Raw genomic sequence first — 14294 nt, forward strand, 5'->3', positions numbered from 1 at the left:
GGGTCTAGTAAGAAAAAAAGCACTTAAGGTCACGCCCTATTTTCAAAGACAACATTGTTTCTTAATGAAAATTTGAATGTTTGATAGTTAACCGAGCTGTTAGGAGTCAAATAAGGATTAAAAAACAACTTCGTAAAGTGAGGGACCTCGGCAACTCCCTCTAAAAAAGCATCACGAAAAAAAGGCGCGGGGAACTCACTCCAAAACAATACGCCGAAGTGAGCAGCCATAGAACTGACTCTCCAAAACTCACAATGATGTGGATGTAGTTGTTTCTGGGTTACGGTAAAAGTAAGATTAAGGGTCACGTTGCCTCTAGATCTAAAACATATTGAATCGTAAAATGTTTTAATATCTTCGATTTCCGTTTAAAAAATAAGGGTAGCTGACTTTGATACTCAAGCAAACTACATATCGTACGTACGTAAATTAATATTTGCCAAACGTATCACATTTTTGAAAAGTCCAATTTTTTAATTCAATATATTAGTGATGACGTTAGTTAATTTTTTTTAAACGATATACTCACTAATAAGTGGATAGGTTTCAAATTCATACAGGGAGAAAAAAATCAAAAACAAATCGATGCGTACGTAAATTACTAAATTCGTGTTTGTCAACAATAGCCGACCTACTTGACGCGACTAGATGCACTACCAATATACGTCGCGTATTCTTTTCGATGTCATTGAAATTGCTATTCAGAATACGGTTTCCATTCGAATTGGAAAATGTTTCATCACAGAATTAAGTTCGATTATGATCTTGAGAATTCTTGATATCATATATGAATTGTTGGTATCCAAGGAGTATTGTCTTATTTTCGTGAGGTTATATGAATCAGTGAAGGTGATTCGTTTTTCATTTTGGTCTCTCATATTCGGTCATTGCATCGGTGAGTCTTTTTTCATTTACATACTTATTTAAGTTGTCTCAGTAGAGGTAGATCTACTTACCGTTATCAAATTGTCATATCAAACTAAACCTGCGAATGTTTGGAGAAGCAATCATAATTATATTTGAATCTATTTTTTCAATTTGTTTCGGACAGTGACTGTGATTGAAATTGTGAGGATGATTCATAACTAGACCCTGAGAGTTTTGTATGATTCAAGAATAATTACACTTAAATGTTAATTTCTTGGCTATTGTGGTGGCCTAGCTGTCAATTTTTTTGCCATTTTATCGGTTTGAAAGAAAACAAATTCAAACCTTTTTGCAATTTCCATTTGACAATATCCGAAATATTAGTAAAAATCTCGCAGAACGTTAGAGATTATTTCTGATATAGGTTACCTCATTTTATCACCTACTTTCTTCAATATTTATCGGTCTACTGAAATAGCCTTTGCACTTGAAAATGCCCTCAAATAAAACCCGAAGGTTCTGCAAGTCATTCTATTGTTCCGCCAATAAACCATAAGGAAATATTTTTGCTAAATAATTATTACGCATTATTGTGCCGCGACGCGTTATTTATCTTGAAACCATACAAGCGGCCAATCTTTCACATCCTTCGTCATATAACCAATTCGCTATTTATCACTTGTACCATAACGAGTATTACAACCATATTCTATTTTTGAGACAATTTGTTAGACAAAACGAATCAGTAAGTGTAAGCGAATAAAAAAAACTTGGTATCATTGCAATGAACCTTTTCACTTGGAGAATATTTTAATAAAATTCTGAGATTTTTAGGTCAAATTTCATAATTCATATTTGGATATTCGTTTGTTTAGAGGGGAGGTACAGATACAGAGCACAAAGGCATGGGATATTGAGATATAGACCTTATTTATGATACACTGATTATAGTGTAAATATAAAAATTAGTGTTTTAAAGTGACAGTGACTGAAATAACGAAAAAAGGAGCCCTAAGATCAATGAAAAGCAGAAAAAATTAAATATTAAGCTTCATAATGTACAATTAAACTTCGTTTCTACCCAAAAGTATAAAGAAAATGATACTTTTTAACTATATTGCTTAGGTATTCTATGAATGACTAGTTGATTCCCGCAGCTTCACCCGCGTAGAATTTGGTTTGTCACGTTAAGTTTCGTGAGGACTGTTTTAAAAAAATAATTACAATATTTTTTTATTAACCCAACACTTCAGATTTCCAACTTCAAAACTGAAGAAATTCAATATAATCTTCAAACCCCTATTTTCCTCCCTTGGGGGTGGAAATTCCTGATTCCGTTTCTCAATGCTTATTTACGCTATAAAAAGAACCTACCTACCTGCATATTTCAATTTATTTGTATTTGTGGCTCAGTATTTTGCATATAGACAACGTATAGGCAGCGCACGTCAGGAAGCAACTTAATACTTATCGTTATATTATGACCAAAATTACAAGAAACCTTTGTAAATTGTAGCCTATATGTTATTCAGATATATAAGGTGTATTTATGTAAAGTTTCATCTAAATCCGTTCAGTCGTTTAGGCGTGAAAGAGCCACAAACATACATACATACATTTATCCATCCTCATAAATGTTTCCATTTATATTAGTATAGATTAGTATAGAAGTTTAGATAGATATAGATAGATTTCTCAGTCAGATACTTTTCTACATTTTCTCACTGAAGGACAGGTGTTGATTATTTTACAACAAAGTACAAGATCATAATGCAGAATCCCGTGTTTCAATAATCTAAATCTTAATTTCAATACTCTGTTGAATCATTAATTGTTTAGACAGGTTACTTTCTGCATCATTTGTACTCCCCCGAGTATCTCTCATTTGCACTGAGAATTTTCAGTTCTACTTATACATCTGAAATAAATGAACTCAATATGAAATAAATCTTCAAATCCTTTTTCAAGTGGATCAAAGCTGTCAAGGTGTAGTTTGTTTTGGCACTCTTCGAAATGTATTTTTACTATTAGTAACTATATGATGAAATTTGGTGCATTGTATCTATGAATTTTAGATAAACATATTACCAACTGAGAGTTTATTGAATGACAATTATTGTGATTGACATATTAGTTGTAGGAATTTTAGGATCTATCAAAGGTGAATGCATTGCTCGCATTCAGCCTATTCCCAAAAGGGCAATAAAAATCTCCCAATCAACTATAAACCAGTCGCTTTGCTATCAGTGGTATCAAAAATCATAGAGAAAGCCGTAAACCACCATATCCTTGAATATTTGAAAGGCTTCAACGTCATCATCAGCGATCATCAATGTGGCTTCCGGAAACAAAGGTCTTCTATGTCACCCATATTTGGAATAACGCAATCGAGAAACATGAAGTATCGAAAGCTGTTGCGCTTGGCCTTTGACCGTGTGCGGCATGAGGGTTTGCTGGCCAAACTTCGCTGCTATGGCTTGTCAGATCATTTTTGTGTATGGCTCTCCAGCTTCCTGAAAGAACGTTCCATGCATGTGATCGTCGATGGATATATCTCGAATACTTTCACTATCAACGCTGGTGTTTCACAGGGATTCATATTGTATCCAACCCTCTTTCTATTGTATATCAACCACTTATTGGAAAAAAAAACAAGAATCCAATATATTGCTTTGCTGACGACAGCACACTTGTCTCGTCATTTCATTTGGATTCCAGGGCATCTGCTGCGGATGCACATCTTCATCGGCTGTGGATGCACATCTTCACCGGCAGCAGGAGGTTGCATACCTTGATGAGGATTTAGAGGTTATTTCGAATTGGGATGAAAATAAACAGGTTCAATTCAATACAACCAAAACTCAGGCATATGTTTTCTCCAGAAAGATAAGTGTCTCCGAACCGGATATAATAATGTCAGAACAGACAATTCCGCTTTCTGCTTCGATACCTTTATTGGAGGTTGAAATGGACACCAATATGTCTTGGCACAATCATGTCGCTAGAATTGCAAAGGCTGCTACTCAAAAGCTTGAAACACTGTTCTGAACCAGAAAACTGTGCAAACTCCAGCAGCTTTATAAAGCTCAGATCGGACCTTTTTTGAAGTACTGCTCACACGCATGGAGCTCCGCTCCTAAACATACCTTGACGCTGCTGGATTCCATCCGCCTAATTGAAATCACGAACATCACTTGCAAACTTGATAGTCTGGAACATCGAAGAAAGGTTGGAAATTCATCTGTCTTTTATAGATACTTTCACGGGAGGTGTTCAAGTGACTTGGCAAATTTGATTTCACCAGTACATATCAGAAATACGCGACGAACGGTGGCTGCTCTGCTCATCGTTTTGAGGTTCAACTCAGTACATCTTGAACTTCACTGTTTAAGAACTCTTTCATCTGGAGAACTGTGTTTATGTGGAATAAACTTCCCGAGAACGTTTTTCCAAATGGATTTAATCTCCAGCGATCCAAATCCAACGTAAATCGCTACTTTCGCACAGGCACCGCTCTTAGAGCACCTTAAGGATTTTCCTGTACTGCTGGTGTTTTGTCCTTAAAAAAAAGCAACGTGTGTGCAATCATTACAACATATTACACCTAGAAATTTGTGTTCCTCATGAAATCTGAAAACAGTATTCGAAATTAAACACTGAAGAATCTCACCTTCGTCAAAATTTAGCTACTCCATGGATCAATATAATTCGGGCATGACACCCAGTTATTTAGTATAGCTAGGTTGTTGATAATGATTGTAGAGAATGTACGGAAGACGCTGAAGTAGAGAAAGATACAGCAGCTACTTGTATGACAAGCAAAGACATGTAAAGTAAATTAGTTAAATAATAATAGAGTATTTCAAGTATAAGAGGTATTTTTTTCAAATTGCATTTTTGCGTTGTGTGTGACTACGCAAAATATAGAATAAAATGTCATGGCCAATTTAAAATAAAAATGAGCAAATGGATAATATGTATTTATAGAGAATATCGACGAATTAAAGGGACAAGTGCAACCGTCGCAGTTAATTGGAAAGTAATTTATTTGACTCATAAACACTTTCGAACGACAGTCAAGAGTGATACGAACAATATTTTTTTGGGTGATTAAAACAAGTTTCAGTGTACTTTTTTACAAAAATACCAAACTATAAAAATTTGTCGATCTATTTTCTAATAGTGAATAAGTATGGATCATACTAATACATCATTGTGTTTTAATTGCTACGTTACCAGCTACATAATGGTGTACCTACTTTATGCCCGATTGGGCATGAAAAGCATTTTTTGAATAACTCATCATTTATAACGTTCATTAATTAAATTACAAAATATGAAATTAAAGTACCTACTTAACTATAAAATAAATATATCTGTCAGTCAATAACTTCTTTTCCTCGGCTTTTGCTTGAATGTATGTACCATTGAAAATTTATTCAAACTTCCTAATTAGTAACTTGCTTTAATTTAATTTTTGAGTATTTGATATTACTCTAGAAATACTTTTATTTTTAGTTCATTCTACACAAAAACAATTACAATGTTATAGTCGTCAATTTAAATAAAAAACTGATCATAATTTTCATAACAATAAAATATTTAAATTATTTTTTTTTTAATTTTAAAGGAGAACATCAATATTATTAGGAGCTTTATATGCAGCTAAACATATTTAACGGGAACATTAAAAATTGTCTTTATTCCTACTGTTCTGGTCATACTTAATAAAAATATAGATACAATTTCAAGTATGAGAAAACCACCCAATTTCAAACCACTGTGTTCTTTGAAGAGGTTCGTACGATTGTAAGTACTTCGATAGTTGAATATTGTTCTAATTAATTAGTTTCTGAGCAATGAATGAGTTAAGACAAACCCCCATGTCCACATGGATGAGAAAAAGTATCAATCCCAGGATAGAGCATTGTGGCACACAATAAAATATATCCATAATGAATACTTGTTTTATCAAGAATTGTTTCTATCAGTATTGATTAGACCCTCGAATTGTTTTCTTTTGAGGATTCAAATGAGGGTAGCAAGAAATGGCATAGGTTTTAGATAATTTTATCAATGTGGATTTGATTATCAACACAGTTGAACGACCTGCTGAGATCGTGTAAAACGCCAACAGAACACCGGTGTCAATATTCCTGGCATGAACGTAATATTTTTCGAAAGAATTCAAAATTTCATTGTGATACTCCATTTTCATATTTTATGAGGGTCATCTCAAACAATTAGTTATTTCATTCCACGAGAAAACGATACAAAAGAAAAAAATTTAATCTGTCTTGAAAAAATTGTCGTTTCCATTATTTGGAAACTTATTTTTTCACCTCGCTTTTGTATATTTGTCATGCGCCATATGAAAAACACGATAGTTTTTCAAAAAATACACAATTTGTTTACTACCCACAAATTTCAAGAGTACCTAATGAATAATGAGTTTCGTATCTCCAAATTGTTCTATATTTATGAATTGGTAGTATTCTGCAGGTTACGTCAAGTATTGTCAATCAAAAAAAGATAAATTTATCAGTATTATTGTTTTTGGAATGGATCGCAGTGACATATTTTATCATGGAATATCCCTGTGTTCGACCTTCCTACAAATGCGTCTCGCACTAGAGATGGGAGCTTATGAGGACGAGGACCATTGCATCATCGAAGGACCTATATTTGCGATGGAATCGTTATCGAGCATTCTATCAAATGTGAATTCGGTGAATCTTATGTAATCCAAGTGCTTACCACAAATAATCTGTCTGCTGCGTGCAAATTCATCGCTATACATGTCTCTCTGCGAGAATGGCTTGTGTCACGACTCTGTTCGGTTGATATCATGTCACTAACTGAACTTGCCGGGTCGCGACACTCTGAAAGCCTGCGCTTCGACCACTTTTCAGGATCGGTGGAGCGTCGCGACGCTCGGTGCACGACGTTGCCAAATGAGGATCGCCTTACATGCGACTACGGCTGGTTAAAGAGCAGAACTTTTTCGACTCTTTCAGGGCAGAGGCCAAATAATAATTATTACAAGCACTACGTAGTAGTTTAATAGTGTAGTCACCATTTATGTGAATACTATGACCAATTGTAGACCGGATAATAGTTTCAACTCGTACTGGATACGAATAATGTGAATACTATGACCATCCTTGAAATTTAAAAAAAAACAGCATCAAAGAAGGTTCTTTTTTCGATTTCATCAGCACTTTTGTAAAACTTATAGGATCGCTTCACAATTTCTTTATCAAGAGTACCGTAGGTCGGGAAGAGGTCCAAGTACGGAAGCACAGAAGGGCCATTTATTTTTAATATTCGTTTCTTAGAAATCCCGACTTTAATTTCGAGATTAAAGTCGAAATTCCGAGTTTAAGTTCGTAATTTCGAATGAGAGCGATGACATCTCCCCTTACGAAGATGTCATCTATGGGATCGACAGGGAACTAATCCTCGAAGCGAAGCTTCGACATAGATCACCAACGCGATTCATGCTTTTTTGCACAACCTGGACCATCTTCATCAAACTCTTATTAAATGCTACCAAAAATCAATTTATACAGGTAATAGAGGAGCAAGTTACTCTTGTCCATAATGCATAATTCGGCAGGAGTTATTTTTTTACAGATAGGTGCAGTATGACGTACGTAATGAACCTAAAAACACAAGGCGAACGGAAGTGCCTCCAGTTTGCGAAAAACCGTTTGGGCCTGTATCTCCGTAACTGCGCACTTGAGGCCCACAATTATAAAGACCTTTATTATAGATAATTGAATTTCCTATCTTTTTTGTTCAATATTTATTTTCATATCACTTATCTTTCACGATTTATAAGATTATTACTGTTTGTTTATTGGCTTTTTACCGATACCTCTTCTGATAATTGTATAAATAATGAATTGCTTATAATCAATCTTTTAAATCGATAAATTTTCTACAACTTTTGATTCAAACTTTTTTTTACTAAAATTAATATTATCAAAGTTACAACGCGTTTAAAGTTGTACTACCGAGTACAAGGTTAATAAGAACGAAGTTCGATAATTATTTAAAAAATATGAATTAGGTATAGTATTTTCTTGACTTAATAAATAATTAAGTAATTTACGTTCTTACTTGCAAAAAACAGCGATTACCCATTGAAATTTGTATTTTCTTTTATACAATTAACTATTATTTTACCTCGAATCACTCCTCCATTATTATCAAATCATTAATTCATAATAAATGGCATAATAAAACAAACAAATGAGAAAACGTGAAATTTATTCAAAAATACATGAGAATCATACCTATATCTTCTTTGACTCTTTTGCCGAATTATGCAATAAAAAATCGTCTATTTCCTGTACTAATTGCACAACCTAGGTATATGTGGTTTAATGAATGCATGGTAAGCAGATTTTGTAGCTGCAAAACCTATGACCCTAATGGCATAGCATCCAGAAGATATTTTTTGAGAAAGTTTTTTAACATGTTCATTGGATAATTTGAATAATTTGGGGCCGCTGTCATTTTTACGTTGTATAGATTTTTGCTGATTTTTGCTGATGATTTGAAGCTTTTCAGAGAAATACGAGATTCATCTGATTGTATGTTGCTCCATAGGGATTTGAACTCACTCCAAAAGTGGGTAGTGACAAGAAACTTTTTCTCAATGTTGAAAAATGTAAAATTATGACTTATACTCGTATATCAAATCCATACCAGTTTAGTTATACAATTGATAATATCAACTTACCAAAAGTTAATGATACTCTTGACTTAAGAACCTTATTCGACAGTAAACTTACATTTAATGCGCACATTGAAAATATTGTTCAGAGAACTTTCAAGTCGCTGGGATTTGCTATAAGAAACTGCAGAGTTTCGATCATTTGAATATATTCGGTCGGTTTACTATAGTTTGGTACGTAGTAAACTAGAGTATTGTAGTTCTGTCTGGATTCCTAATCAAACAAAATACATTAATGTTTTGGAAGGTGTTCAGAAGAAATTCCTCAAGTTTGCGTATTATAAGAAACATGGAGACTATCCGGTTAGAAATTATGAATACATTTGTCTTCGGAATGAATTTGATTTTATAACATTGAGAAAAAGACGAGAAATTGCATATCTCATTTTCATCTATACACTGGTCAATGATACCATGGACTCACCAACTCTACTGTCTCAAATTAATTTTAATGTACCTCGATATACGTCCAAATCAAATCTTACATTGCGCATTAATGTACCTAATTCTCAGCACTATTTCTATAGTCCAGTAACCCCTATGTGCCAAAGTGTCAATAAATATTTTATAGATTTATTTTTTTGTACCCTGAATCAATTCAGAAATAGTTTGTATATCAAAATGTTCATATATACTTACATTTATCTAGAAATAGTTACCTACTCTATTAACGTATACTCCTTTAATTAGGCCTTAGCCTGTTGGATGTAGGTTAGATTAGGTCCCAAGTGAGTGGGTTTATTCAACCCTCCACCGCAAGGATTTATTGTGGCTCAGATCTATTTACATTCGACCAAATAAACCTAGCTTCTTAACGTAGCCGATTACTTTGTATGGTGAGTGGTCTTTCAGGTCAGATGGTAAAAGTACAGCTCTGCCAAACTCTAAAAAACCTGATTCGGTCCCCAGAGGGGCAAGCACAAAGAATGTGCTCTGCTGTTTCGTCATTTTCCAAACAAAGGCAACACACACTGTCTTCCGACAGTCCTAGTCTCTGCGTGTGATGATTCAAATGACAGTGACATCTGAGAAGGCATGTTAGATATCGTAGTTCATGCCTACTATTAGTCCAACAACTGTTTGGTATCAAGCTTCGAAGGGTGAATAAACGTCTTGGAGTGAGCCAATCCTGGAAGATTTTGCCAGAATTCCATAAATCTTCTTGCCATCCAGGCAGTTCAATCTTTGTTTGACAAAGACAGGTTCTCGTCCGATGAAGCTGCTAGCAGCACCATCCTTCGCAAAGGAGTCAGCAGCCTCATTGCCTTCTAGACCAGTATTGGCAGGAATCCAGACCAGAGACAATATGTTAAGTCTTCCTATCGAGGAGAGTCGTTTTTGGCAATTTGCTACCAATTTAGACGTTGCTCGGTAGGTGCTGAACCCGGAGCCGCACTGCAGGATGCTAGGTGGTCGCTTGGAGGACCAAGAATTATAGTGGCAGATAGTGTTATAAAAAAACCGTCGGTGCATACTTACAATTTGAGGCGTCAACAGGGCGAAAAATTCGTGAGAGTGTACAAAAAGTTACGGCAACACCCTGACAAATTTTATTTGTATTTAAGGATGTCATTTGAGGCATTCGACCTACGTTTGAAGTTGACTGAATGCAAATTGCAAAGAACTTCAAAGAACTTCAGAGAAGCTATATCAGCAGTGTCGTCAAAATTTTTTAATTTTTCCTCGATGGGTCTGCTGGGTCCCAAATTGCCCTTCTTTTGTACACAGAACTTATTACGCTTTCCTCCCTAGCTAGGCTACCCGGCTGGAATATCAAACACGACTGATTAGGTTGGATATACGCCTGGCGTACCTTCGGATGGTTTCTGGAGGTTAGATGGTAGTGGGTGGCCACTGCGGCTACCGTCGTTCTGTTACTCACATTTATAAACAGCAGGATGTTCGCCAGGCAGCTATCTACCATCCACCATCCTACCAATCTTTCTGCAGTGCGGCCCTATCCTGAAAGCTTCCAACGCCGCTTGACTGTCCGAGAATATTTTTGTTGGCTTGTGTATGAGGTTGGATTCTTCCAATCTCTCCGCACACAATTCAATAGCGTAAATTTCCGCTTGAATACAGTCGCATAGGTTCCTAGGCAGGTTGATATATCTGTCCTGGGTCTGCGACTGAAAACACCTGCACCAGAACCTGAAGGTGTTTTTGATCCATGTGTTAACCAACAACTATCTGCTCTTAATATTTCCTTCTCCCGGAGGAACCAGGAGTAGTAATTTTTTTTGTTTTACAAATATCATACCTTCACTTAGGACGATTCCGTTGAGAGCTGCAAAAAATCAAGATCCCAAATAATTGTATCTTTGTATAATATATTTTATAATATTTTTAGTAAAATTGCCTCCTCATGTCAAACTTCACATTTTGTCACGTGAATACCAGATCTTTGTCTAGTGTTTTTCAAGAATTAAAGCAAAAGGTGTTCAATATATACGATATTGTTACCATATCAGAAACATTACTGTCTGCTACAGTAACCGATGAGTCTATCTCATTACCCGGATACCAGTTATTCCGACGCGATCGAGATACCCGCGGTGGGGGTGTTGCCATTTTTGTGAAGCAGTTCCTAAACGCTAACGTATTAAACTTTAATATTGCTCTCAACTCTGAGCAGGTATGGATATCTTTCATATTCAACAAAGAAAAATATGTTATTAGCTCTCTCTACAGGGCCCCAAGTTTCCCTGCGCACGATTTTTTTGCTGATCTGGAAGAGGTGCTATCAGCACTAGTTCCCACCCATGAATACATCCTGGTCGGGGGTGACCTCAACATTGATCTTCTGAATCCATCATCTCAGGTATGTAAGAACCTGAATGGGATTTTAGAATCCTATGGATTGTCTCATGTTGTTGATGAACCTACTCGTTACAGTGCGACACGAAGTTCTTTGATTGATCTTATAATGTGTTCCGAAGTTTTAGATATAACCGACCGTGCTGTAGTTAATGCAAAATTGGTACTGGACAGTCCAAAATTCTTGCCTCCGTGCATACATACAGGAACTTCAAAAACTTCGATAATGATCCTTTTTTGATGGATCTTACGAATGCCAATTTAGACACAATTTATCAAATGAGAAATATAGATGAAAAAACTTCGACACTCAATTCGATTATCCTAAAAACTTTCGATTCCCATGCTCCTCTGAGAACTGTTCGAATTTCGAAAGAAAGCAAACTTGAAATTCATGATGAAACTGCGTGATAGAGCTTTTACCAGATTCAAAAGAAGCAAGCTCCCCCACCACTGGGATTATTACAAGCAAATGAGAAACCTCACAAACCGCACAATCAAGTTGGAAAAGAAGGCCTACCTGGAGTTCTGCCTCAAAGGTAATAGAAATAAATTTTGGAAGGATTTAGCTTCCTTGGGCATGCATAAAAAATCCAATAGAACCATCCCTGAAGAGCTCACTAATGCCAATGATCTCAATACCTTCTTTTGTAATAGCTCTTCACTTATCTCGAATCCAGGTAATGATATCTTATCATTTCTTTCCAACAACTATTCCTTTGATGATCACAGTTTTTCTTTCCATGGTATAACGGAGAATGAGGTGTATAAAACACTTCTCTCAATAAAATCCAATGCGGTTGGTGCCGATATCAGCATCAAAATGTTATTTCTTTGTTGTCCTATTATCATTCCTCATGTCACACATAAATTCAATATATGCATCCAACAATCAGCATATCCCTCATTATGGAAAAAATCTCAAATCATCCCGTTACCAAAAATCGCAAATCCCCAGAGTATCAATGACCTTCGCCCAATTAGCATCTTCTGTGCAATCTCAAAAACGCTGGAAAAAATCATTAACTTTCAAATGCGCGATTATTTTGATACATTTAATATACTGCCTCCTACTCAGTCAGGTTTTCGAGCTGAACATAGCTGTTCAACTGCACTGTTGAAAGTTATGGACGATATTCATGTTTCGGTTGATAGTAATAATTTGTGTTTACTTGTTTTGTTAGATTATTCAAAAGCTTTCGACACGATTAGCCATCAGCTTTTATTAGTTTTGTTAAAATATCTCAGATTTCCAACCAACTCAGTTGAACTCATGAAAAACTATCTTAGTGATCGCTCTCAGTGTATTATATTTAACAAAATCAAATCAGATTTTCTTGCTACTCGGAATGGTGTCCCGCAAGGTCCATCCTAGGGCCACTTTTGTTTACGTAACTATGTATGTTACACAAACATACATAGTTACGCTGATGATACGCAGATATACATGCATTTCGAAGAATCTTCTGTAGATGATAGTTGCCGAAAAATTAATATAGATTTGAAAAGTCTGACTGAACTTTCGGAAAAATACTGTCTTTCTGTGAATGTCAACAAATCGTTTGTCATGCTTTTTGGGAGGTCAGCAACTAGGAAAAAGTGCTTGAATAATATAAGCATCATTATCGATAACGTGTCGTTACCAATAAAAGGCGAAGATGACAATATAAAAAACCTTGGTTTGCTGATAAATCCGTCGCTAAGATTTTTATCTCATGTCTCACTGAAATTGAAAAGAGGGTATTGTAACCTCAAAACAATCTACCGTAACCGTCAAATACTGAATCGCCAATCTAAACAAATTCTTTGCGATGCACTTCTTTTATCCCATGCGAACTATGCTGATGTGGTGTACGGTCCTTATCTGTTACAAACCGATAAGAGAAGACTGCAAGTATTACAGAACTCATGCGTCAGATTGATCACCGGTTCGCGGAGACGAGATCATGTGACACATCACTTACCAAAACTGGGTTGGTTGAATATGGAAAATCGGCGTATCTTACATGCATGTACATTATTTCACAAAATAATAAATCATATGAAGCCTGCTTATCTCTACAACAAACTCAGGTATCAGACCGACGTTCATAATCCTAATTTGAGATTCATGAACTTGCTCACGCCCCCTCACCACAAAACTTCCCATTATCGTGGATCGTTTTCTTATTACATAACCTGGCTTTTTAACAAGTTACCTAACAAACTAAAGAATTCAAATTGTATTATATTCAAGAAGAAAATTAAACATCTTTTGCTTGTGAATGAAATTCCTAGCATGCTGAATTTCAAGTGCTAGTATCTATTTTCGTTTTTTTTTTCTTACATCGACTTCTTTCCAAAAGCCCTGCAAAACATGCCACCGCGGACCAGCCTACCCGAGCTAAGATGTAAGGAATCGTGTCGATAGCTGAATGGCCGCAGGGTTATATGCGGTTACGAACGATCCCCTTGAGGAACCGGGCGAAACCTCATTGTAACTAGCCTTCCTCTGGTAATGCGGGGCTCTGCTAGAGGTGACCAACCCTTCCCTTGCTACTCGTGGGAACATACATGGACACTAAAGAAAAGAACAAAAAACCAACCAATCCCGAGGCTGGACAGCAATGCTCACCTCAATTCAGGGCGGGGGCTGGGGATGAACAGAAATGCTAACCACAAGCTACCGCTCAGAAAGAGGCTGGTCATAGCAGACTACCTCGCGATGCAACGGTAGCGTTGACAAATAAAATCTTTAATATTTTAGAAATTATTTTTTTTGTGGTTTCTAAAAAAATATGCATATTGAATTTCATTCAATAAACCGTTCATGTTCAAATGTATATGGATCATTTTTATTCAACTCAGATCATTACAGTTTCCATCT

The 14294-nt window shown here is 35.9% G+C and overlaps 1 protein-coding gene across 1 annotated transcript in view; it reads right to left on the bottom strand.

Moving 5' to 3' along the window:
• The window catches only part of sbm (L-type amino acid transporter sobremesa), a 142363-nt gene extending 135583 nt beyond the window's left edge, over nucleotides 1-6780 (bottom strand). Inside the window, exon 1 of the mRNA XM_074182483.1 lies at nucleotides 6625-6780. Within this exon, the coding sequence (XP_074038584.1) occupies nucleotides 6625-6667 (43 nt within the window). The 5' untranslated portion in view covers nucleotides 6668-6780. The remainder of the gene's footprint in view (nucleotides 1-6624) is intronic.
• Between the last annotated feature and the right edge of the window lie 7514 nt (nucleotides 6781-14294).

Source organism: Leptinotarsa decemlineata, unplaced genomic scaffold, assembly GCF_025532065.1.
Source record: "Leptinotarsa decemlineata unplaced genomic scaffold, Ldec_3_MD MMD2_tig00026328_RagTag_RagTag, whole genome shotgun sequence".
Classification (NCBI taxonomy): Eukaryota; Metazoa; Arthropoda; class Insecta; order Coleoptera; family Chrysomelidae; genus Leptinotarsa; species Leptinotarsa decemlineata.